General features: G+C 37.8%; 2 protein-coding genes across 4 annotated transcripts; both read right to left on the reverse strand.

Annotated features, from left to right (window-relative positions):
- Nucleotides 1-20: 20 nt before the first annotated feature.
- On the reverse strand, nt 21-27,980 carry LOC307154259 (calpain-1 catalytic subunit-like). Of its 2 annotated transcripts, XM_079899031.1 has the most exons (13): nt 27,840-27,980; nt 27,308-27,552; nt 24,927-24,999; nt 24,650-24,768; nt 24,427-24,560; nt 23,579-23,753; nt 23,285-23,359; nt 22,345-22,430; nt 20,575-20,649; nt 20,334-20,494; nt 886-1,049; nt 743-786; nt 605-650 (listed from the first exon to the last, which is right to left on the reverse strand). In XM_079899031.1, exons 2-13 carry the CDS (start codon nt 27,542-27,544, stop codon nt 647-649), a joined length of 1,347 nt encoding a protein of 448 aa, XP_079755157.1. In that variant the 5' UTR covers nt 27,545-27,552; nt 27,840-27,980; the 3' UTR covers nt 605-646. The 2 variants fall into 2 exon arrangements, with proteins under 2 accessions (XP_079755156.1, XP_079755157.1); XM_079899030.1 differs by lacking the exon at nt 743-786 and having other exon boundaries at nt 21-650; nt 882-1,049.
- On the reverse strand, nt 2,194-19,830 carry LOC307154258 (uncharacterized protein). 2 transcript variants are annotated; one of them, XM_079899029.1, is made up of 14 exons: nt 19,719-19,830; nt 18,473-18,629; nt 17,961-18,153; nt 17,399-17,506; nt 15,442-15,549; nt 14,798-14,905; nt 14,154-14,261; nt 13,510-13,617; nt 12,866-12,973; nt 12,222-12,329; nt 11,186-11,810; nt 7,997-8,064; nt 7,234-7,362; nt 2,194-2,410 (listed from the first exon to the last, which is right to left on the reverse strand). In XM_079899029.1, the coding sequence occupies exons 2-13, from the start codon at nt 18,568-18,570 to the stop codon at nt 7,249-7,251; spliced, it is 1,854 nt and encodes a 617-aa protein (XP_079755155.1). In that variant the 5' UTR covers nt 18,571-18,629; nt 19,719-19,830; the 3' UTR covers nt 2,194-2,410; nt 7,234-7,248. The 2 variants fall into 2 exon arrangements, with proteins under 2 accessions (XP_079755155.1, XP_079755154.1); XM_079899028.1 differs by lacking the exon at nt 19,719-19,830 and adding an exon at nt 18,782-19,028.
- Nucleotides 27,981-27,983: the final 3 nt, after the last annotated feature.

Raw genomic sequence — 27,983 nt, forward strand, 5'->3', positions numbered from 1 at the left:
GTAATCAGACATTTGAAATAATATAAATAATTATTTGAAAAACATTGTTTATTTTTTTTAGTATTGGATCTTTTGTGACACTTCAGTCTATACGATTAATTTTGAAGACATGATGGGAACTCACTGAAATGGCATTAACAAGGTGTCATTATGTTACTGACTGACCTGACCCAAACACAACGTTACAACATGACAGAAAATCTAAAACCTTACACATAAACAACAATAAATGTGACTAATAACATTAATCACAGCTCACAAATTCAGATATTATATGAAATAGTTTAAGAGAAACATTAATGCTTGTAAACAACAAAAATCCCCGGGGAATATATATAGCATAGCACTGATGTATGAAACTGTCAGCACTGCAGTCGTGACTTTTCATTTATCTGCAGTCTCAATGACAGGTCATTTCATAAATATGTCATCTCAGGTTTCTTATTTCTCCTATGGGATTCACTCTTTGTGAAGATGGACAATATGAATTTTGCAGACTCTTTAGGATTGAAAGTGGCCGGTACAATGAGATACTCTCCTGGTTCAAGCTTGAAGAATCTCATCACATCTCTTGCCTTGATGAAGTTCCCACTATCTTCAATGGGGCGTTTGCGGTAGAAGAACTTGTCCGGGAGCTTCACATCTTTCATCTAAAGGAGAATTAAATATAAACTTGTATTCAAGCAACCAGTTTATTTAGTAAATATCATGTAATTTATGCATTTTCAAAGCAAAGTTTAACACTTTTGAGCTTGAATTATATTTTGTACTTGCCTCTGGTGGAATCTGTTGAAGTAGAAAATAGAATAGCACACCATTAATAAGTGGAAACCAAAATTACTGTATTTTTCTGTGACTCAAATAGAGTTATTTGTTAATACTGACCGCAAAAACATTGAAGCCGATGGCGTAGTTAGAAACTTCACTTCTGTTTCTCTTCCCATGGTTCTGCATGAGGGACACCAGTATGTTTTCAGGGCACTGACCACTACATTCCTTATCAAGCTCCTCAATCCTCACCCGAAACTGAGGGTTCGTCCAGAAAGAGTCTACAAGACATCCATTGAATTAGACCTTTGAGGTACATGCAGTAGGTACACATACACACACACACACACACACATACTGGTTTCCATGCTGAATGGGGACCAACTTTATGATCATCACTTGTGGGGACCACCCTTTCTAAAGGTTCTAGAGGTACGAAAAAAATTAGGGATACTTACCATAGCTTTGATAACTTATACACGCCTTCAGATATCTGAATTGATGAAGTAATGATTTGACCATGCGTTATGGGGACTTTTGAAAAATCGAGTTGACATGTCTTATAGGGACCAACTTTGCATAATATTTGCATAATTCACACAACCTCCCATTAGATTTGTGGGGACCTAATTTGCATAATTCACACAACCTCCTATTTGATTTGTGGGGACTTAATTTGCATAATTCACACAACTTCCCCTTTTGATTTGTGGGGACCTAGATAGAACAAGAAATATATTACTAATGACAAATAATAGGCATTTATACGAAGTAATTCCTCAGATTGCATTTGTCCATTTGCCCTTAAAAAAATGGGTTCAATCTACAACCAAGCTTCACTCTTGCATAGAACACCTATGGCCAGTTTCACAGACCAGCCTTAAGATAGTCTCAGACTAAAGTGTGTGTTTAAGCCGTTTTAACTGAAAGCACATCTTAAATTAAGTCCTTTGTGTCCAAGTGCCATTGTTTTGTCTCAAGATGCACACCAGTAATGCTTATTTCTAAGACACGTTTATAAAAGCTACTTAAATGTCCTAACTGAACTAAAGGCCTAATCCTGGTTTAATCTAAATCCTGTCTGTGAAACCAGGCCCTAGTGTTGTGCTTGTAATCATCTCCTCAACATGCAGAATATTTGTTTGGATCGATTGATTGTTCTTACAATTGATTGGAATATTAGTGTGATTGAAGTGGATTATATGTGAATGGAGAACTTTTTCACTGCAACAAAGGACTGCATGCAAGTAATGAATTATTGTCTGGATATTTTCCAACCCATTTCATACCCACAGGTCAAACATTTAAACCTTTCCACTTCAAACTATTCTTTCTATAATTGTAATTTTTTCGGCCAACCTCCCAGCATCAGCTGCTACTCATTCACCTGATACTTATAAAAAATAAAACAAAATCTACTACTAATTGAGCTTCAACACATTTATTCACTACTAATAAATGTAAAACTTTACGGTCTTCAAATCGCGGTTCTTCAGTGCTTCTGGTTCAGCTTTTAAACATTTGTCACAGTCGCTCTTTGCTTGTACAATGAACGATGTGATGAATGTGATGAATCGCTTCATGTGCCTTTCCACCGCCTGCACCTCTGTCTGCTGCCAGGGTGTCTTCTGGGTACTTTTACCTAAAAGTGGACAGAAAAAACAATTGAAATGATAAAGTGTGTGCTGGAATTCCAATCCGAAGTTCTGAATCCTATTATCAGTATTTATTAGGTCTGGTTATTACAGTTTTTCTCAGTCGCTTTGGTGCATTTCTCACATCACTATTTACATTTGCACAACAGTTAAAGCAGTTCTCAGAACAATTAGTACAAACTGCAAAACCTAGTTGATAACCTGCAAAAGCGTATCACTTGCTCAAAATGGATAGCTCATTCCTCAAAAGCAAGTATTCATGTCAATGAAAGTGTCAGTGTCATCAAGATGAAAAGTCCTGACACCATTGTTTATGAACAAGATAGTCAAATGGCTTGGTTATGTTTTCATTATGACAGTTTATTCTGTAAATGTTTTCCATTGCAAAAAAGTCAGATCTTGGTAACACTACCTGTACATGCTCAAGATAGCACTATATACTATTTGAACAGCCATTTGAAAAATACAGTAAAGTTACACATTACTGTATTTAGTGAGGTAACAGAGTACAAGACACTGAATATGTATGTTTCACATTTTTACTGCATATGCTCTTTGCAATTCTAATTTGTTCACAGCATTGTGCAAATGAAATAAATACAGCTATGCATAGAGCTATGCACAACTGTAAACAATATTGCAGTACATATTGGAACTGAACATACAACATACAGTACATAGTACTGTAATCATTCATGCACATCCAGATGTTCCTCATCAGTGAAAGCTGAGATTCACCTGAGAGAAATTATTCAATTTAGGAGGCATTTTCAGAAAAATAATAATAATAATAATAATAATAATAATAATTTAAAAAAAAGTGTAAAATTTGCTTGACAGATTTTGATAACTAGTTCAACATTTTTGTATGTAATGACTCAAGCAATGAAATGAGGACTATTAGTTTTATATGGAATGACTATTCAGCATTCACAAGTATAGTTAATTTTGACTGACATGACATAAGCAAATGATAATGTTATATAACAGCAGAGAGTTGTATGAAAGCAATAGATGCATGTCCAAAAGCATTTGCAGTTTGTTGGAAGGAATGAGAAACTGCTACTATGATGTGCACAAATGACTAAATGTTGTGGAGGTTGAACTAACTGTTGTGCAAATGTAAATAGTGATGTGAGAAATGCACCAAAGCGACTATTATTATTATTATTATTTATTAGGTCTTTTATTATTATTATTATTTATTAGGTCTTTTATTAGTCGGTTAGTCGCAGGACATACAGGCGCCGGCGCGATCATTTAACTTTCAATACTCTTATCTGTATGAATAAAAGGACAGAGTAATGCAAACTGTAAAGGTTCAACTCTTATTTCTGTAAACTCACAATAACTACAAAATGTTGTGCTTTGTAAAATAATGAAAACAATCAGGATGTGCTTTCTGCTGTCTCAGTGAACTTGAGCATCACAGAAATGAGCCGAAACTCAGCGTATACTCGCCTCACACCAGGGTGGGAATTATACCGCGGCCACGGCCGCCGTTGCCCTACACTTTGGCCTTCATGCCCCGTGAAAAAAAAATCATCGTACGGCCACAGTGGCCTGTGTGCCCTGGCCCTGTCCAAGTTCCATGTATAAAGCAGAGCATGTGAGCGGAGTGGAGCGGGAGCGAGCGGGGAGCGCGAGCGGGCGGATCTTGGACAGAGCGCAGAGCGGCAATTTCAAAAGGACAGAGCGTCGGCCTATTTCCCGCTCCAGTTTCGCTCCGCTCACACCACGAGTCTGAAGCATGCTTAGTCAAGCCTGACCCTGAATCCATCTGTCTTGCACAGTCATCAACAGTAGACTATTTTCAGTCAAAACTCAGCTCAATAATGGAGTTCAAAAACTCCAAACCATTATGTAGCCTACTATTAATAAGTCGCTCCGGAGTATAAATCGCAACAGTCAAAAAATGCGCCATGAAGAAGAAAAAACACATACAGTATAGGCCTAGCCTAAGTCGCACTGGACTATAAGTCGCATTTATTTAGAAATTTATTTCACAAAAAAAAAAAAACACAATGTTACAGACAAGTATAGCCTACTTGCCTCACAGACCTGAGACATATATATAAAGCTTGAAATGTCTACTTTTAAACAGAACAATTCAAAACGAAAGAAAACAGACTTCTCTCTTATGTAATCCGTATGAAATGTGCAATTCTCTCTGGCGCGTTCACTACTGCGAAGATCGCGAGTCAGCATCTTTCCAGCCGACACAGACATAAAAAAAATAAAAAACTGGTTTATTAGTAAACAATTAAAATGTCTCCTGCTATATTTTACATATTCATAATCATTAATTTTGCCGGTTCGTTGTGACAGCTTTTAGGTGCTTTATTGGCAGCAGCGCCACCCTTACATCGCATCAGCACCGAAAACATAGAGATTCTTTTCTTTTGGGGGCATTTTGTTTGTGTTCAGACTTTCTCAGTTGTTTTTAGGCGCGATGTTAGAGGATGCTGCTAATAAAGTTGCTAGTAGGCCCACACATTGGATTCACGTTTATTATTATAGGCTAAAAAAAATACCCCAGGTTTTATGCCGTTCGTATCATTTTATTTTGTTGTATTTATCCGCCACACCTTTAAGGCCGGTCCGTGAAAATATTGTCTGATATTAAACCGATCTGTGGCGCAAAAAAGCTTGGGGACCGCTACAAGTGATATACATGTAGATTTTTTTCCTTTTTTGGAGCGAGCGGGGGGCGATTTGAGTGGAGCGCGAAGCAAACTGCGTTGAGCGCTGAGCAATAATGATTGTGAGGGTGTATACCTTCTGGATGGAATGGTTCTCTCTCTCACACTCACATGATATAGAGGACTGAATGAATATTTTGAATGCTTTTATTGGCATTTGTGTTGTTTCTGAATGCTTTTATTGGCATTTATGTTGTTTCTATTGTTGTGTGAGGGTGTATACCTTCTGGATGTAATGGCGCTCTCTCTCTCTCTCTCATTAAAAAATGTTTTTTTTTATTAAAAAAGTCATAATCCATGTCTTATTCCAAATTAGGATGTTATGGTATCAATCTGAATGGGAAAACCATCGAATTGTACTCAATGGCCTTTGTGCCCTGTCATATGGCCTTGGTGCCCCTAAAAAAAAAAGAAAAGGTGGAGGCCAAATGGCCTTGCCCCTAAAATTACATAATTCCCACCCTGCCTCACACACACACACACGTGAGAAATATATCTATAGAAAGCTTGAAATGTCTGCTTTTAAACGAATCAATTCAAGTGGAAAATAAATACTCAGATTATGTAATCCGTATGAAATGCGAGTCACTGCGGAGATGACGAGTCTGTATCATCGACTTAATCTCTGCAGCCGAGAATATCAATAAATTATTACAATGTTTGTTTAGACAGTCTCCTTCTGACACAAGACACACTCAATCATTATTTTTGCCGGTGCGCTGCGGAACTTTAAGTGTGCGCTTGATCGCTAATTAGGCTATGTATTATATAGGCAATTAAAGGCTCATTATTATGAGTTATGGCTTATTAATATAAAAATGCGATTAGTTGACTAATAGCTTAATGAACGACTACTAGTCGACTAGAAAAAAAAAAAACTTTAGTCGAGGGCAGCCCTAGTATTTATGTCAGCATCTATATTGCAAGAGAAATTAATTTGCACTCTACCTATAAATAGAATTACACTGTCAATCAAACAGTGATTTTTACATTCAGTCACTTGGCCTGAAATGATCATTGGAGAAAAGGAAAATATATTAGGATCAATGTCTTGGCTGCAAGTTATTTTTATGCATCCATCCACTCAAACTGCTCCAGGGGTTAGGCTAGTTATTACTGATTCGGTGTTTTCATTTTTAGAACAGCTACAGTTCCTACTAGTGCCACAAAACACCTAGTAGATTCTAGCATCAACCAAGTAACCCTCTAAACAACTACAGATGGGTTCCTGAGCAACATGACTGTCAATCTCCCTCGGACTGGGGCTCCATGCAAGATCTCACCTCGTGGGGTCTCAATGATCCTAAGAAAGGTGAGAAATCAGCCCAGAACTACACGGGAGGAGCTGGTCAATGACCTAAAAAGAGCTGTGACCACCGTTTCCAAGGTTACTGTTGGTAATACACTAAGACGTCATGGTTTGAAATCATGCATGGCACGGAAGGTTCCCCTGCTTAAACCAGCACATGTCAAGGCCCGTCTTAAGTTTGCCAATGACCATTTGGATGATCCAGAGGAGTCATGGGAGAAAGTCATGTGATCAGATGAGACCAAAATAGAACTTTTTGGTCATAATTCCACTAAACGTGTTTGGAGGAAGAAGAATGATGAGTACCATCCCAAGAACACCATCCCTACTGTGAAGCATGGGGGTGGTAGCATCATGCTTTGGGGGTGTTTTTCTGCACATGGGACAGGGCGACTGCACTGTATTAAGGAGAGGATGACTGGGGCCATGTATTGCGAGATTTTGGGGAACAACCTCCTTCCCTCAGTTATGTAGTCAAATGATATGTAGATGAGGATCTGCATAGTAAAACTAGGCGTCGTAAGCTCCACATATGGTTATTTCGGGTGGAGATGCATGTACGCACAATCTTCCGCTGACTGGGATTTATAAAGTGAATTCTGCGCAGGTTCTGGCGTACGCACGGTTTTATAAGTCTGAATATTTTTTTGCGTACGCCATTTTTGGCTTTCGGGCGCACGTACACTTTTAGTAAGGTTCCTACGCACAGTTTTATAAATGAGGCCCCTGGTCTGAGATCTGGGTGTTAAAGTGCTCCTAAAGGGTCTAATTTAGTCTAAGAAATGTGTAAAGAGTTCACCTTTGGAAGAAGGCCTCACAGCACTGGCTCCTGTAGGCATCTCTTCATCTGATGGTGGTCTGGGTCTCTTGGGTGGTGGCGGCATGTCATTCCTCTTGGTAGGAGGAAGTGCCACCTCTGCTGATGGTTCTATGGAAAATAATCAAAGTTCAACATTTTCAGAAAGATACAATTTAAATGTACTATAGAATGCTGACAATACACTGTTATTTGTCACACTTATGCACTAATTATTTAAAATCATTAAAGTACAATAAACCCTAAACCTGTGCAATTGTTCATTATTGCAAGTATAATTGAACTACATCTTTCCAGCAGACATTTAATCAAATATAAGTGCAAGTAAATTGAGTATAACCATTTTATTTCATGTCTTAATCATCTGACATGATTCGTTTTGTGCCATGACACAACCAACACGAGAAGAGAGCAGATCAGCTAGTGTTTTATGAAAAATGAAAAATGTACAAGTTTCTCCTATGAAATATATTTTTTATGGTAGTAAACTCACAAAAAAATATTCACTCCAGAATGAATGTTTAGTGTAATTTAGTTGAAGAATAGCTTGGAGGCATTTGATTCATTACACAATGAGCCGTTTCGTCAAAAAAAACAACATTTGTTCAGCATACTGAAGCATCTTCTTTAATGTTGGCTATGATGTTAGAACAATATTTTTGTCTGTCAGGTCTTCACAAGTTACGTGACTGAAAATTATGAATAACTGCAAAATGTAGTAGTGTATTTTGACAGTAATACAAACCGTAAACAGTAGATGAACAGTGTCCCTCTTGTATGCTCCCGTCTTCCTCATCACAGTCAATAACGTTTCTGTGGAAGTTCAAAGTACAGCTTAACAATGGTATATAATGGATCATAAACACCTGGTATACGAATAGATGGTAGGGGTGTAACGGTTCACAAAATTTACGTTTCAGTTCAATACGATACACTTGTGTCACGGTTCGGTACGTTTTTGATACAGCAAAAAGAAAAAAAATGCCAGAGTAATTTCCTTGATTTAATTTTTTTATTCTTTTTTTTATTAAAACTAACATCATAACGTATGATTTTTTTTTACTTTGAGCAATTCTGGAGCTATAATTGACTCTTCTTAGGAGCATATAAAACAAAACGCTCCTTGGAAAAAGTGAAATGTAATATTGTAGTAGTTATAAACAAAGGTTTATTTTAGTTCAGATTAACATTTGAGGGCAGCAATTGTATTTACAATGTCAAGTCAAGTCATCTTCATTTATATAGCGCTTTTAACAATGTAGATTGTCTCAAAGCAGCTTTACAGAGATAAGCTTATAATTTAAGGTAACAGAGATTGTTTCGGCTTTACAGCAGAGTTAAGTTATTTCCATCTAAAGTTAGTTTTGATTGATTTGCTTCCGTCGCAACGATCAAGCAATGTAGCCGCTAAGACGACACCATTCCCTCTACACAGACTTTAAACGCGAACCTGTGAGAAACGCTGATGGCGTTCACATGCGCATTTAGAATGGGTTCTATAGTTATGTGCGTTTGAATATACGCAGGTTAGGAATTCCCTACAAGCCAAGCCTAAACAAAGTACTTGTCTTTCCTTATAAATTTTGATAAAGAATTTTATTTTATTTTGTTGCTTTGGGGTAGGAACGCGAAACGAACAACGCCTTTCCCGACAACGCCTTATCTGTAGAGTGGTAGTGGGATCCTCCATAGGGAGAGACTAGTTGGCACTTCAGCACTGCGTTGTCATCGGTCCAGGCGAAAGTCATTCGTCAGATCTGGATACGGCCTGGATCCGGCAGGCTGCAGGAAAACCTCGGGATAAACACAGACACTAAAATTAGCGTAGATGCCATTCTTCTCATGATGTAACGAGTACATCAGGATTTTTGGGAAGTGTTCCCGAAAGCTAGGTCAAAGAGATGTGTCTTTAGTCTAGCTTTGAACTGACAGAGTGTGTCTGCTTCCCGGACAATGGTAGGAAGACTGTTCCAGAGTTTTGGTGCTAAATAGGAAAAGGATCTACCGCCAGCAGTCGATTTTGATATTCTAGGTATTAGTAACTGGCCGGAATTTTGAGATCGCAATAGACGTGACGGACTATAATGCGTTAAGAGCTCGCTCAAGTACTGCGGAGCTAAACCATTTAGTGCTTTGTAAGTGATCAGCAATATTTTAAAATTTATGCGATGTTTAATAGGGAGCCAATGCAGTTTTGACAGAACCGGGCTAATATGGTCATACTTCCTGGTTCTAGTAAGAACTCGAGCTGCTGCGTTTTGGACCAGCTGTAGTTTGTTTATTAAGCGTGCAGGACAACCACCCAGTAGAGCATTACAATAATCTAGCCTTGAGGTCATGAACGCATGAACTAATTGTTCCGCATTTGTCAATGAGAGCATATGGTGTAATTTAGATATATTTTTAAATGGAAAAATGCAGTTTTACAGATACTAGACACGTGACTTTCAAATGAAAGATTGGTATCAAAGAGCACACCCAGGTTCCTAACCGACGACGAAGACTTAACAGAGCAGCCATCAAGTGTTAGACAGTATTCTAGGTTATTACGTGAGGAAGTTTTTTGTCCAATAATTAGAAACTCTGTTTTTTCAGAATTTAGAAGTAGGAAATTACGAGTCATCCAATTTTTTTATATCCGCTATGCATTCCGTTCATTTTGTGAATTGATAAGTTTCGTTAGGTTTTGAAGAAATATAGAGCTGAGTATCATCGGCATAACAGTGAAAGCTAATGCCATGTTTCCTAATGATTTCTCCTAATGGTAGCATGTACAGAGTGAACAGCAGCGGTCCTAGTACTGAGCCTTGTGGTACGCCATACTGAACTTGTGATCGATGAGACATCTCATCATTTACTGCTACAAACTGATAACGGTCAGATAAGTATGATTTAAACCATGCTAGTGCATTTCCACTAATGCCAACATAATGTTCTAATCTATTTAAAAGAACGTTGTGGTCAATGGTGTCAAATGCAGCACTAAGATCGAGTAACACTAATAGAGAGATACAACCACGATCGGATGATAAGAGCAAATCATTTGTGACTCTAACGAGAGCTGTCTCGGTACTATGGTACGGTCTAAATCCTGAATGGAAATCCTCGCAGAGATCATTTCTTTCAAGAAAGGAACACAGTTGTGAGGATACTGCCTTTTCTAATATCTTTGACAGAAAAGGTAGATTCGAGATCGGCCTATAATTGACTAATTCTGTAGGATCAAGTTGCGTTTTTTTAACAAGCGGTTTAATCATAGCCAGCTTAAAGGTTTTTGGTACGTATCCTAGAGACAAAGACGAATTAATGATATTAAGAAGAGGATCTATGACCTCTGGAAGTATTTCTTTCAGTAGCTTAGTTGGTATAGGGTCTAACATACATGTTGTAGATTTAGATGATTTAATGAGTTTAGTAAATTCTTCCTCTCCTATATCAACGAATTAATCCAATTTTTCCTCAGGGAGACTACAATGCACTGCCTGATGCGATACTGTAGTAGACGGTTGCATAGTTATAATTTTGTCCCTGATATTATCAATCTTATAAGTGAAGTTCATAAAATCATTACTGCTGTGTTGCTTGGAAACTTCGGTGCTTGAAGCTTTATTTTTCGTTAGTTTAGCCACCGTTTCAAATAAATACCTAGGATTATGTTTATTTTCTTCTAATAGGGTTGAAAAATAAGCAGATCTAGCAGCTTTTAAAGCCTCTCTGTAAGTAATTGAGCTCGCCTACATTTGAAATAACGAAATTTTGGTCGGCAGGAAAAATGGTCCAACGAACCGTTCGGTTTGAAAATGCGTACCGAACACAGAACCGAAAGCATCGTACCAAACAGTTCAATACGAATACGTGTATCGTTACACCCCTAATAGATGGTAAACAGAAAATCAAACAGAAAATCAAACAAAAGTCAAATAAAATACCACACCATCAGGATCTATCCCAATTTCATCCAAGTTCTTGCCATGGAACTCAGCTAATCTTCCTTGCTCAAGAGCCATTAGAACTTTGCTGATCTTGGCAAGTTGCAGGGTCTTCTCAGGGAGTCGATAGAACTCATGATGGATTCTTATGTCGTGTCCAAGAAAGTTTGCCAGCTGGTCCATCTCGGTGTCAGTCATATTCAGCACTGTTGAAAGGGTTGCGGCATGCTTTCGCAGTCTTGTAGATGTCAGTGACTTGGGACACTTTGCGTCACACACCTTTGCAAAGCCACGGAGGCAGTCTGACCCTCGAAAATATGTCATGGCTTCTGGTCTTGCAAACATATAGGAATTGTCTTTCAGAACCCCACAAGCCTCTCTCTGCTTAACAAGGAGTTCTAAGGCACATAGCATTTTTGAAGTCAGAAGAATTGGAACTGGTCGACCACGCTTCCCCCTTGCGATAACCCTTGTGAAGTGTCTGCAGAGATTGTTTTCCACTTCAGAGAGTGCCCAGTCCACATCCTCATGTGGATCAGAAGTGTCTCTTGATAGAAATGCAGACAAAGGCATGCTCGAAACCACTCCTTCCCTGCGCCGGTTAAAGAGAATCATCTGGGCTAGACACACCTTTGCCAGAAAAAAAAACAATTATTCCTGTCCAGCAAACCTTGCTCACACACACATCTTGATTAAAACCAGCTTCATGAGGACCTTTCACACACAACGTTATATTTCCTTATGGGGACTAGTTTCATCATATTCAACACACAAGTTTGAACTCAAACACTGACTGAAAGTGTGTTGTGGGGACGTCGTGAGTGTCCATTTTAAAGCAACAATTAACCTAGAAAATAAATCCCTGTGAAGGATAAAACTGGCCCTAAATACTCCACTAGCACTAAACTACAGGACACATGTCGTTACATGGTTTAATGTACTAATTTACACCAGATACGCATCAAAATATGCCTAAAAATCACTAAACCATGACAAAGAGAGACAGTAGACCTAAATCTTTAGTGATGAATGTGAACGTACCTGTTGAGGAGAGTTGATCTGAGCAGATTCATCATCCATCTGAGTCTCTGACTGGAGAGAAGGATCAGAAGCACTTGCTGCGCTGGTTTTAATGGCAACGCTGGTTATCTGTAAGAGACAACATTCATAATGACAAGATATTAGAACATGGAAACACAAGAGAGAAATCTGAAGCAGATACCACATGATTTCAGAGAAATAGACAAATCAACTTCATCTAAAACATTTATTCCTGTCCAGTCAACCCCTGTCTGCGCTCACACACATCTGGATAAAACCCGGCTTCATGGGGACCTTTCACACACCTTCATGGGGACCTTTCACACACAATGTTATAGTTCCTTATGGGGACTAGTTTCATCAAATTCAACACATGAGTTTGAACTCAAACACTGACTGAAAGTGTGTTGTGGGGACGTCGTGAGTGTCCATTTTAAAGCAACAATTAACCTAGAAAATAATTCCCTGTGAAGGATAAAACTGGCCCTAAATACTCCACTAGCACTAAACTACAGGACACATGTCGTTACACGGTTTAATGTACTAATTTACACCAGATACGCATCAAAATATGCCTAAAAATCACTAAACCATGACAAAGAGAGACAGTAGACCTAAATCTTTAGTGATGAATGTGAACGTACCTGTTGAGGAGAGTTGATCTGAGCAGATTCATCATCCATCTGAGTCTCTGACTGGAGAGAAGGATCAGAAGCACTCGCTGCGCTGGTTTTAATGGCAACGCTGGTTATCTGTAAGAGACAACATTCATAATGACAAGATATTAGAACATGGAAACACAAGAGAAAAATTTGAAGCAGATACCACATGATTTTATAAAAAGAGACAAATCAACTTCATCTAAAACATTTATTCCTGTCCAGTCAACCCCTGTCTGCGCTCACACACATCTGGATAAAACCCGGCTTCATGGGGACCTTTCACACACCTTCATGGGGACCTTTCACACACAATGTCATAGTTCCTTATGGGGACTAGTTTCATCAAATTCAACACATGAGTTTGAACTCAAACACTGACTGAAAGTGTGTTGTGGGGACGTCGTGAGTGTCCATTTTAAAGCAATAATTAACCTAGAAAATAATTCCCTGTGAAGGATAAAACTGGCCCTAAATACTCCACTAGCACTAAACTACAGGACACATGTCGTTACACGGTTTAATGTACTAATTTACACCAGATACGCATCAAAATATGCCTAAAAATCACTAAACCATGACAAAGAGAGACAGTAGACCTAAATCTTTAGTGATGAATGTGAACGTACCTGTTGAGGAGAGTTGATCTGAGCAGATTCATCATCCATCTGAGTCTCTGACTGGAGAGAAGGATCAGAAGCACTCGCTGCGCTGGTTTTAATGGCAACGCTGGTTATCTGTAAGAGACAACATTCATAATGACAAGATATTAGAACATGGAAACACAAGAGAAAAATTTGAAGCAGATACCACATGATTTTATAAAAAGAGACAAATCAACTTCATCTAAAACATTTATTCCTGTCCAGTCAACCCCTGTCTGCACTCACACACATCTGGATAAAACCCGGCTTCATGGGGACCTTTCACACACCTTCATGGGGACCTTTCACACACAATGTCATAGTTCCTTATGGGGACTAGTTTCATCAAATTCAACACATGAGTTTGAACTCAAACACTGACTGAAAGTGTGTTGTGGGGACGTCGTGAGTGTCCATTTTAAAGCAACAATTAACCTAGAAAATAATTCCCTGTGAAGGATAAAACTGGCCCTAAATACTCCACTAGCACTAAACTACAGGACACATGTCGTTACACGGTTTAATGTACTAATTTAAACCAGATACGCATCAAAATATGCCTAAAAATCACTAAACCATGACAAAGAGAGACAGTAGACCTAAATCTTTAGTGATGAATGTGAACGTACCTGTTGAGGAGAGTTGATCTGAGCAGATTCATCATCCATCTGAGTCTCTGACTGGAGAGAAGGATCAGAAGCACTCGCTGCGCTGGTTTTAATGGCAACGCTGGTTATCTGTAAGAGACAACATTCATAATGACAAGATATTAGAACATGGAAACACAAGAGAGAAATCTGAAGCAGATACCACATGATTTCAGAGAAATAGACAAATCAACTTCATCTAAAACATTTATTCCTGTCTAGTCAACCCCTGTCTGCGCTCACACACATCTGGATAAAACCCGGCTTCATGGGGACCTTTCACACACCTTCATGGGGACCTTTCACACACAATGTTATAGTTCCTTATGGGGACTAGTTTCATCAAATTCAACACATGAGTTTGAACTCAAACACTGACTGAAAGTGTGTTGTGGGGACGTCGTGAGTGTCCATTTTAAAGCAACAATTAACCTAGAAAATAAATCCTTATGAAGGATAAAACTGGCCCTAAATACTCCACTAGCACTAAACTACAGGACACATGTCGTTACACGGTTTAATGTACTAATTTACACCAGATACGCATCAAAATATGCCTAAAAATCACTAAACCATGACAAAGAGAGACAGTAGACCTAAATCTTTAGTGATGAATGTGAACGTACCTGTTGAGGAGAGTTGATCTGAGCAGATTCATCATCCATCTGAGTCTCTGACTGGAGAGAAGGATCAGAAGCACTCGCTGCGCTGGTTTTAATGGCAACGCTGGTTATCTGTAAGAGACAACATTCATAATGACAAGATATTAGAACATGGAAACACAAGAGAGAAATTTGAAGCAGATACCACATGATTTTATAGAAAGAGACAAATCAACTTCATCTAAAACATTTATTCCTGTCCAGTCAACCCCTGTCTGCGCTCACACACATCTGGATAAAACCCGGCTTCATGGGGACCTGTCACACACCTTCATGGGGACCTTTCACACACAACGTTATAGTTCCTTATGGGGACTAGTTTCACCAAATTCAACACATGAGTTTGAACTCAAACACTGACTGAAAGTGTGTTGTGGGGACTTCGTGAGTGTCCATTTTAAAGCAACAATTAACCTAGAAAATAATTCCCTGTGAAGGATAAAACTGGCCCTAAATACTCCACTAGCACTAAACTACAGGACACATGTCGTTACACGGTTTAATGTACTAATTTACACCAGATACGCATCAAAATATGCCTAAAAATCACTAAACCATGACAAAGAGAGACAGTAGACCTAAATCTTTAGTGATGAATGTGAACGTACCTGTTGAGGAGAGTTGATCTGAGCAGATTCATCATCCATCTGAGTCTCTGACTGGAGAGAAGGATCAGAAGCACTCGCTGCACTGGTTTTAATGGCAACGCTGGTTATCTGTAAGAGACAACATTCATAATGACAAGATATTAGAACATGGAAACACAAGAGAGAAATCTGAAGCAGATACCACAGGATTTCAGAGAAATAGACAAATCAACTTCATCTAAAACATTTATTCCTGTCCAGTCAACCCCTGTCTGCGCTCACACACATCTGGATAAAACCCGGCTTCATGGGGACCTTTCACACACCTTCATGGGGACCTTTCACACACCACGTTATAGTTCCTTATGGGGACTAGTTTCATCAAATTCAACACACAAGTTTTAAGTCAAACACTGACTGAAAGTGTGTTGTGGGGACGTCGTGACTGTCCATTTTAAAGCAACAATTAATCCAGAAAAAAATCCCTGTGAAGGATAAAACTGGCCCTAAATACTCCACTAGCACTAACCTACTGGACACATGTCGTTACACGGTTTAATTTACTAATTTACACCAGATACGCATCAAAATATGCTTAAAAATCACTAAACCATGACAAAGAGAGACAGTAGACCTAAATCTTTAGTGATGAATGTAGGGATGCACCGATCCGATACTCAGTATCGGAATCGGCTCCGATACTGCCATTTTTGGCGGATCGGGTATCGGTCAGACAAGGCCGATCCAAATCCGATATTGTGCGTATACTATTCAGTGTTATTGTTAAGCCCCACAAACATTATAAAGCACCATAAGTTTTCGTGCACAATATTTTAAGTGTTCTGAAGCCATTATACAGTATAATGTGAGATATAAATTAATATTTAAGTGTTAAATTCAAGATCACGTAAACGTTTCCCTCAGCTGCGGCTGTCAATCATTCTTCATTCAGCACTCAAACAGCGCGTCGCGTCCGGTTATGACAGAACACACGATGAAACTCTCTCCAAGATGATTCAATGTTACTATTATTATACTTGATCTGTAGATAAAGGTCTATGGTTTCACATAAAACAACTTTATCTTGCTGGACTTTATTGCTGTACCTTAATCATGTTACTTTCCACCGGGTGTCTGTTAGATCACAACAGTAGAGTAAAGTCAGGTACTATTTGTTCTTCACGCGCACAGTAACTGAAATTTAAAAGAAAATGCTGAATAGACTATTGCATAGATAGATACTGTATAATACACTATGCATCATATGTATTTTCTTTGTGCTTTAAACTTTTCAATGCGGACTCGACGCGCTGCGCGCTGTGACTCATGTTGCTTCAAGAGCATCATTCTGCGCTCGGGATGCGCATAAGCGCTGTGGGCCGCACTGTATTGGAGCCTTTCATATCGTAATACAGGGACGCAATGAAAGATTATTAATAGCCGTTCTTGTCCTGTCCTATCTATTATGTTGCTACCTTATTAAACAGCTGTGCTATACATTTAAAAAATGTCTCAATTTTATAGTAGGATATAAAATAATTGCTATTTTTATCTTGTTTTTCATGAATGTATTTTACAACAATACAAAGAGCAATGTGTAAAGTTTTACCAGATTTAGTGTTACACTTATTGTCTCTAATTTGTTCTCCACTAAACATTTTTTTCACAAAATGTTCAGATTTTATACAATTAATTGTGCACTCGTGATTTTTCTAGACTAAATTTTATTGCTGAATTATCCACTAATCTAGTTTATAATAGCATTTATGTCAGATTATGATCATATATTTTTTGTTGGTGTTTTTCTTTTTTTTCAGTTCTTATCAGTTTAACACAGAGTAATAGAAATTCTACTTGATTAAAAAAAAACTGCGCTGGTATCGGTACGGATCGGTATCGGCCGATACTCAGAATTTTTGGTATCGGATCGGTTCTGAAAAAATGGTATCGTTGCATCCCTAGATGAATGTGAACGTACCTGTTGAGGAGAGTTGATCTGAGCAGATTCATCATCCATCGGAGTCTCTGACTGGAGAGAAGGATCAGAAGCACTCGCTGCACTGGTTTTAATGGCAACGCTGGTTATCTGTAAGAGACAACATTCATAATGACAAGATATTAGAACATGGAAACACAAGAGATAAATCTGAAGCAGATACCACATGATTTCAGAATTAAAAAAAAAGAAAAAAAAATACAAAAACATTTACAATTAAAAAATGTCTTCATTTTACATAGTTAATCTTTAGTTTATTTTTGTGATTACATTTCACCCATAAGTTGCAATAAGGCCATTGCATGCCACACATAACTTGCAGAAAGAAAAGTGGCCTAAGACTGTACCACCTCACTCTTTAAATGTATAAATTTTAGGGGTGGGGTAGAAACACTGACCTAAAACGTAACTTAACTTATCATTTATAGACATGATTAGATTCATAGATTTCTAATAGATTCAAATTATAATCTATTCAACCAACAACTTGCTTAACATGTTGCAACAATGATATATTCTGTACACAGTGTGCTTTGCAACATACTTGTGTTCTCCAAGGGTAGTCTTCTCCTCCATAATCATAGGCAATTTCTTCTCCTTCTTTAATGTCATCCAGGGCAAACAGACAAAGGTGAGGCTTTCCATTGACGTCAGTTTTCTTCATCTTACAATTTGGATATTTGTGGTCATCAATAACGATCCGCCGAAACGATCCATCTTCTCTTGAGGCATCAATACTTAAATATGAAAGCATGAGAAAAGGATGAATACAAGTATTACAATATACCACCCCAAATCAGTGTCTTTTTTTACTATAGTTTAGCACAGGGTTTCTCAAACTCAGTCCTGGAGGGCCACTGTCCTGCACAGTTTAGCTCCAAAACTGATCAAACACACCTAGCTGTGAGTTTCTAGTGATCCTGAAGACATTGATTAGTTTGCTCAGGTGTGTTTGATCAGGGTTGGAGCTAAACTGTGCAGGACAGTGGCCCTGCAGGACTGAGTTTGAGAGACCCTGGTTTAGCATAAGGAATATGGTGCAACTTGACTTCTTACCACCATGTTTTCCCTCGCCAAATGAAATCAAACATAAATGCAGCACAGGATGCGTGGTAACATGTTCTTCTTCTCTGCAGCTCTGCATCATTTATCATATCTCCCCTGTACTCAAAATCACCTTTGCAAAAGGCACCCTTTGCGAATAGACCACGTCCTGCAAAATACAGAATTTTTTTTTTTTCACCAAAAATAAAATCTTATAGATAAAGGATGCCAAATACACAAAAAGACATCAATAGTTGGCAGCAGTATGGTTAGGACATGCATATGATGGTAAATATTAAATGATAAATCACACCACCTTACCTTTCACTGGATTGATATACTTCACATCTAATTTGAATGTTTTGTCAGTCTTCGAAACAACATGATGCATGGCATCCTTAAGGGGGCTGATTCGTGGTGGCATTTCAAACTGAGAGAAAAAAAATTGTAATAAATAATAGTGTGAAAATGGGGAGACATGCAGAATTAAACTAGCATGTTCAATAAGTAGATAAGAATGTTATTGTAATGTAACACTGCATTACAATGATATCGTATGTATCAATGTAAGACAAGAAATCAGAACTCAAGGATATCACATTTATTGACTAACTTACTAGCCTTGAGGGCATAAACTCAACATTTTCACTTAGGCTCTAATCTCTCACAAAACCAACATCTATATAATCCCAGGTAGCCTTGACAATTAACTACTTATTTGGCTCTTAACCTAACTACTCTTTTGAACGATCTCGCCATACAAACCCCAGTTTATTTTAAGTTACTGTCATAATTAAAACAAAGTTTATTCATTTAAAGCTACTTACCATTTCAGTGTTTTTATTTTTGCCTAACGTTACTTAATTGCTCTGTTAACGATATCAATACTAAAAGTCAAACACAAGTGTGATATTCCTCCCCCTCACCCTGTCCTGACAAGTAATAAAACATAACATTACCTTTAATTTAAAGTAGAAAATAATCTACTGTCCAGCACGCGAACTAGACAGAAACAGACTTAATAACCCAATTCCTTCATTAGCAATCAATCAGACTAAACACCTGACGACACTTTTCAGTTGAAATGAAGTACTTAACATTACATTGTATGATTTTGTGATCGCTTATTGGAAAAACACAAAAACACGTCAGGCCACACTTAGCCTCAACAATTAGCACTAACTAGCTAGCAGCTAACGTTAGCCCGCTGCCTAATCTAATTAACCTAACTGGTTTCATACATATGTGCTTAACGTACCTTGAGCTTCACTTTTATCCTCTGCAGAAGTTTAGATCCTTAGTTGGCATCTCCAGTAAATAATCTTCTTCTTTGTCTTCCGTGTACAGTATCAATTTAATACTTATATTTTCAAGTTGTTGTTGAATTCCTTCCTTATGAGGACCCGGAAGTGGGCGGTACTCAACCATAATTGGAAAATGTGTGTGTGGAGAAGTGAGTGCATTACCAGCCAAAAATGTTTGGGGGCGCAGCTGAGCACACACTTCACACACTCACACTACCTCATAATCGTGTGTTATGGGCCAATGCTGAAACTCCGCCCAGCACCTTCAGAATAGTTCCTCTATTCAATTCAATGGGTCATCCTTATGGGGACCTGATTTTTGGTCCCCACAACGCAAGAGGTCCCCATTACGTGACTGTGTAAACAGATTCTTGTCCCCACAACGTGATAAATACCAACTCACACACACACACACACACACACACACACACACACACGGCCAATATTATGCATAGACACCCAAAAAGCATGTTGCATGCTGTATCTAATATTTCTATTCATGCATGCTAGTATGTAATTGTATGAAATGCTCACATGCCACTGTCTCTCATTATATATTTATGAGCTACCTTTATTATTGAGGCAGCCACCGGCTGTAGTCCCATCAACCCAGCTGTCTTTGTAACATGTGGAAGTCCATTTGCATTCAGAGGAACTGTCCAGAAAATCAGGACTGAGACAGCAAATATCAATGTCTTCGAAGTTTTTGGTGAAGTCCTCCATTGACATCCTGCAGTAAAATATGAGTTACTGAAAACATTTGATTCATTAATGCTAGAGATCATATCTGAAACTACAGTTAATGCTCACCAGAACTCCCCGTCATTGGCCAAAGAACGACACTTGGATTGCTCCTTCTCACTCACTTTGTTCCACAACGATGACCTAAAGTTATGCAAAAGCATATATTAAAATATTACATGGGGTTATGCTCGCTGAGAAACTAACAGCAGCAAATAAAGAGGAAAAAACAGATATACTTTTGAACTGAAAGTACAAGCTTCTGTTGTAATTAGTATTTCTCTAAAAGGGTATAGTTGAATTTTCAATGGCACAGAATTAAATAAAATAACAAAAAGGATGGAAATAAAGTTAGCAATTGTACCTCAGAGTCAATTTAAAGTCCATTTAATATTGTTTAACCATCTTTTTATATATTATCATACAGATTTCTCATTTTAACAGGCTGAAATGTTTTAAAGTGATCATCACAATTCATCAACTCTTTTTAAAAGTAATTGATGTTTGTCCTTTGTTCCCCACCCAAATGATGTCATTTCCCAGAGAGTGATGTCACTAAAGAACTGGCTTTTGTTTTATAGGTATATTCGATTACAAAAGACTGACTAAAGGCAACAAAAGCTCATTCATTCAAAATATCCATCAGTGAATGAGAGATAGCAGGGACCGTTGAAGTAACTCATGCAAATTAAAAATCAACGGAAACTTGACAACCTCCAGCGATTTAATCTATGTTAGTGTGAACATTCCTTAACAAGACTAGACAAGATTTTAAACTAAAAACAGAAAACGGTTTGGCCGTTTATTTACACGACAGCGTTTTGGGGGCCTGTGCAAGTTTTTGAAAACGGTAATGTTATAATTTCTGTGTAAAGTACAAAAACGCAAATTTGTGAAAACGTTGACATCATGCACATGTGTATTATGTTCAGTCTATAAGTGTGTAGTGTTTCTTTACAAAGTGACAGCGCCAATGCACTGGCCTGGCATGAATAATACAGTGCTTTTAATCGTTTTAGCGGATCCGTGTGAATGGTAATACTTTTGATAATATTGTCGTCTGTATGCAAAAAAACGCAAAGTAAAAACTTTTACATTTTTAAGAAATTGTTGTCATTTAAACGTATAGATTAAAAAAAGGCCTACACACTCTAACAATGAAGGAAAACTGACAATTGTGAGATAAAACCACTACTTCAATGAAAAAACGGCAAACGTTTTGGTCACATGCAACGTTTCTCAATGCCATTGCCTAATGAACAATACTCAGTGCAGGAGCCATCTTAACATAAGGTTTTGGTTATTCTTCAGATATTCAAGGAATTACCCCAATATATATATAATATATATAATTGATCACCAATTGCTATCATCTTGATTGAAATTTTAAAAAAAAGACAAAATTTAATTTAAATTAAATTTTATTTTGCATTCATGGGGACTTGATAAAAATAGCAGCTTTCAAAAATGGCAGCATCAATGCAAACCAAAGTAGTGGTATAATTTAAAATTAGTTGATGTTGATGTTTTGATCAAAGAAACCTAGAAAAAAAAAATATGGTATTCAACTTGGTGAGCTTAATATTTGATCTAATATACTGCATATATGATAGGGACAAAATTACTTTTAAAGATTTACAGTTTGAAAGCTAACAAGCTAACCGAAAAAAGTTATTTAGCATACTAATAACTTAATACAACACTTAATACAAACCTCATTAAGACTATTTATTTATTTATACTTAATATAATAGTCATGAATCATCTAGTGGTACAAACAAAGAATGACGCTTGATCAGGGTTGTGATTAGTGAACCTATAATTTCATATGACTCTTACTTGTCACTCCAGTCACCGGTCCACTCGCCTTTTCCCCAAGGGTTCAACACTCTCACCAGCTGAACTGGTTTTTCTCGGCATGTTACCTGTAGAATACATCATGACATGACACTTTTAATGCATAAATACAGAATATGCCACTTGCCATTTCACCAGGGATATTGTGAAATAACCTATTTACCTCAGGACTGAAGTGACTGAATACAATGCTTTGAGTTACATAAAGTACAAAACATTATTTCAAGAAACTTCTCTTGCAAAATCACAGGCTTGACGTAAGAGATACACAGGAATAAATGCAAACAGAACAAAGGACATATCAAAGTGTGGAGCTCATGCTGAATACATCTGAATGCAATTAGTAAATAAATACTGGTGTACACAATAACAAAAATGGTTAATATGAAAACAAAGCAAGTATTGTTGTAGTTCAGGGGTGCGCAATCCTGTTCCTATAGTATAGAATAGATCAAACCTGCAGAGTTCAGATCTAACCCTGATCTAACACACCCGTCTGTAATTATCAAGCGCTCCTGAAGATCTAAAATAGCTGGTTCTGTTGTGTTTGATCAGGGTTGGAGCTGAACTTTGCAGGAAGACAGATCTCCAGGAACAGGATTTGGCACCCCTGTTGTAGTACACCTGTCTTTCTATAAAAATCAACCTCAGGCTTATTTAAAATTTTCCCAGGTGGTTACATGTGAAGACAGGTCCCAGAACAGAGCCTTGAGGGCACTACTCAGGAATTCAACACAAAGTTAAAGTGCAGGAGGTTTTAAAACTAAATGGACTGGAAATGATGCAATGGAAAGAACAAATTCAGAAAATCTATCTATCTATCTATCTATCTATCTATCTATCTATCTATCTATCTATCTATCTATCTATCTCCCTAATCTGATGGCACTGTGATCTGACATTTGATTCTGTGCAGACTTACCTTGTAAACCCCCGTCACTGAATATGCATGGCCTTGAACAATGCCATTGGGTAATACTGTGTTTGCAGATGTTTTCTGATATGGTAAGAAAAAAAGACATATTGAATCAATAATGCTGCCCGGTGAAATATTTATTAGGAAATAGGTAAAGATTGTTTTTTGTAGAGCCAATGCTCTACATTGTTCCCTTACATTTTAGAAATGTTCACTATAGTTCACTTTAATGCAAAATACTTCAGTGAAGTGTTTAGATGGACATGGTGATAATCTGGACAAGCCTGAGATCACGCTTACCCCCAGAAAGGTGCCACACGCCATCAGAGCCTTTGCTTTTGCTGCACGGTTCATCAGGCTCCACAAATCAATAGAAGGTTTTGCTGTTTCAAAGTGCATGTGGATGCCACCAGTGAAGTCCAACAGAGCCTCAGATACAAGACCAGCGTGCATGTCAGCATAGGAGCCACACACTCTGTAAAAGCCATTCAACATTTCAATATAGTGAACCAACTAGCCTTTAATGATTGATTCTGTGGGATTACTCAAATTGTTGATGATTAAAATAGACCATGGGTGTCCAATCCTGCTCCTGGAGGGCCATTGTCCTGCAAAATTCAGCTCCAACCCCAGTTAAACACACCTGAACCAGCTGATCAAGGTCTTACTAGGCTTACTAGAAACTTCCAGGCAGGAGTGTTGAGGCAAGCTGGAGCTAAACTCTGCAGGACAGTGGCCCTCCAGGACCGGGTTTGGACTGTTATCATTGTGACAATGTCCAGTACTTCTATCTGTAAGGCAACTTCAGAACCAGGGTACATGCAAAACATAAAAAGGGCCAAAATCTCTTGTAATTATGGTTAAATAATATTTGGTAGCACTTTATTTACAGTCTTGTTCCCCATGTATATACATACTTATTATAGCAATTACAATAACTGGGTAATAACTAGGTACTAACCGTGAACCTACCCCTAAACTTAACAATTACCCATGTAGTTACCTTATATTACCAGTGCTGTCTTGGGTAAGTACACTTACTGTAAGTACACATACTGTAAAATCAAGTGTAACCTAATATGTTTATGTTCAATAAACAAACATGCTTTTATACTATGAAAGAAGAATCATTTTAAGAATAAACCTACTTGGCATAAGCTTTCTCCAGCAAGGCAGGCCAAAACTCATTAGATGTTTTTGAATGAACAAAAATGAGTTTGCCATCGATTGTTGGCAGTTTGTCATCAATGACAACGTCAATCCATTTCCCAAACCTCCAGAACTATATGAATAAAGCAGAAGGCTTAAGGACTGATCATTTGATTTCATAAAATGTATTTAAGTTATTTAGAAAAATACCAAAGAACTCACTCTAAAGTGAAATATCCCTGCATAATCTTCACCAAATGACTGGCCAACTGGCATGACCTGGTCCATGACATCCTTCTGAAAGGTTAAAGCTCCAACTGAAGCAAGAAACCAACAGTTTCCTAAGGTAAAAGCACAAACATTAGCAAAAATAGATATTTCATTGAGTTAACAAAAGGCATTCTGGTCTATATAGAGTGATGCTATTTACTGCACAGATACAGTATCATTCAAACCAAACACCTAATGGAGTATGTAATAAACACAGATATAAACATACCTAAATAAGATCCTTGGGAATAGTCAAACCTGGAAACCCCCTTAACAATGAGTTGAGGGTCTGCCACTATTTTCTAAAGGGAGAGAATAATTAAATTAATACATTATACAATGAAATTTGCCCTATGGATTTGGGAACAACTGAAGACATTTAGACTTGTATATTGTATTTTGAATCTGCTTTCCTAAAGACACTTAAAGGCACAGTACGCCTCTAGAGGTTCCTTTTTCAAAACAATAACAAAGGCGTAGCTTGATGATGCCATGACGATGAACGTGGAAGGAGAGTTGTCTTCTTCACCTCCACAGCCGATGGAAAGCAATCCGACTTATTAAAGTTACATTTAAAGTTCACCTCCTTTCCTGAACTTAAACTTTGTTACAGTTATGTTTGATCACTTAAAGGGGTCATATAATGGTACATGCACTTTTACAAGTTGATTGTACTGAAATGTGTGTTGGCAGTGCCTGTACACAACCATCATAAAATGATAAAAATCCATCCAGTGATTTTTTTTTTTATTTCCTTATATGTTTTACACTCTCTGAAATCAAGCCGTTCGATTTTGTGACGTCACAAAATCGACGCCCCTCCCACGATTGTGATTGACAGCAGCGTTTCAACACAGACCCGCCCTCGCTCATGAGTGAGCTGTCTGTCATCATAGTGCATTGATATGCTGGAGAAGAATGGCGTCTAAGCGATTGTGGTGTTCTGTTCTTGGGTGTAATAAGGAACACAGCAGTCATTTTGATGGAATATACCCAAAGCATTGACGTGGGGATTCCCTCGCGGGGATTTCCCACGATCAACTGTCCATGCTTTCATGTTTGCCGAATCATTTCACACCAGACAGCTTTACAAACGAGTGTCAGTAAAGCTGGTTTTGCTAAGAAGCTGTTCCTGAAAATAGGATCGGTACCAACTATTCGTGATCCTGCTGAACCTCCAGAAGAAGTGAGTGTAACGTTTTATTAACCTTTATATTAATATTTATATTAATCTTTGCAAATCGCTTGCTGCATGCTTCACGATGAATGCGGTTTACACTCAGGGTACATTACAGCATGTTTTCTATGTACGACGTTCTCAATATAATTCCATGTTTATAATGAACACCGCGTTATGGTTATTGTGTTATAAACGGTGTACGCACAGAACAGAGGGGCGGGGTGAGCAAAGCTCATTATCATTTAAAGACACATGCACATAAACGGTGTGCTGAAAACAGAGCTGTTTTTGACCAGGTAAAATTAGTGTTTTTTTTACAATACTAATGAGAATTTTTAATTAAAGTATATTACAAACTTTTAATTTAGAGACTAAAGAATCATATTAGCTTGTACAAAAATGGCATTATATGACCCCTTTAAATTCCCCTAATTTTATTTCATTCTAATAAAACAGCCGCAAATGCTGAATTACTTCTCATACACGTCACTTTATCCGATAAATTACAATTGTGGGGTAACAGCGCTGTTTTACAATCTTACTAAAATACATTTGAGTGTGTTGAAAGTTATGTTAAGGTTACTCTGTGCGTTCGCTCGATGGCTGGTATGAGACACTTGTTGCACATTGCAGTAACTTAGATCAAAATTAGAATATCATATTACTAAAAGCTGCTTGTGTTGCTAAATGGCATGCACTTAATTTCAAAATATATTGTATGGTGAAGAAAATGCTGTACTGTTACTACAAGCTCTTTCTGATTATGCCATGTTAGCCACTTGACTGAATTACATTGTCTCTGAGGCATGGTACAAACATGTTACTCGCGGTAAATCAAGAATACAAGAGATTCAAGCAATAAGACTAACCGTGTTGAACTATATAACAATGATTCGTTTTCTGTCGATAAAATCCAAACAGTTGCTCACCTATCTAATAAAACACATAATATATTAAAGCATAATAATTATTAAACACATAACATAATATACATATTATAAACATTATATTAAAGCGTCTTCTACCGGTAACATGGATATGTCATTGACAGACGACATAATGACATGGGCCATTACATTGGTTAAAATATCTGCTCTTCTCTGGATTTAAACATTGTTGGAAACATTTGGGATCTTGCAAGTACACGTCAACAATATATATAACATTGTTTGAGTGTTTTTTGGGCATTTTAATCCAAAAATAGTACATATTGTGCCTTTAAGATGCCTTGCCACAATTGTAAATAAAAAATATGTTGGGAAATGCTACAGATAAACCTGTTTTTACAAGCCCTAAGAGACATTTTGCAACATTTGATGATGACAGGTAATATTCAAGTTCTTGTAGATCCATTCAAACAATAATGTCTATAAACTCTTCTTGAAAGTTTCTGAAGGTCTGGAGATGGAAAGTCAATACAGGTAACTTACTGATGGCCTAAACCATTTGATTTGTTCCATATCCAATCCAAGCTTCTTCTTTGGGTCAATGGAGCTGCTGTCTGAAGGGAACTTCTCATCAACATATCTCCTTTTATTGGTGAAGCAGCTCTTCTTCAACTCCTGGTAGTCCTGATCCAAGAATTTCAAAGGGACGTCAAGAGTGCCCGTTTTGTCTCTTGTGGGCTGTTCATCCCCGGGTATTCTGTTCACACGAGGTGGTGGCATTTATACAGCTGTAAAAGTCAGATTTTTAGGAAAAAATCTAAAGAAAATCAGATAAAAGTGTCACATCTGGCATTGTTTACTGGTGAGATGACACAACACTGTTGAATGTTTTGTTTCCAAAGACATGTAAGAGATAAGAGACTCTAAGCTTGTTAGACCTGTTTGGGAGGGAAATCTTGTCCCTTTGAAAGACACATCTTGATAGCTTTTAAGAGACTTACAATATAATTAGAGATTAGACTCAGTTTTTTTAAGATGTAAATGATATACTTCAACTTCAAGGATAACAACTCACCTAATTGAGCAGTTTTCTCTTACTAGGTTTGACCGATTCTCTTTGTTCTGCCCTAGGCTCAGGAATTCTGCGCTCAGACCGAATGATGTTTTCAGGAAGGGTGTAGAGCAGTGTGGAGGTTTTGTTTTGCTCAGAGACACTATT

The sequence above is a fragment of the Squalius cephalus genome (assembly GCF_949319135.1).
Source record: "Squalius cephalus genome assembly, contig: scaffold_115, whole genome shotgun sequence".
In the NCBI taxonomy this organism is placed as follows: domain Eukaryota; kingdom Metazoa; phylum Chordata; class Actinopteri; order Cypriniformes; family Leuciscidae; genus Squalius; species Squalius cephalus.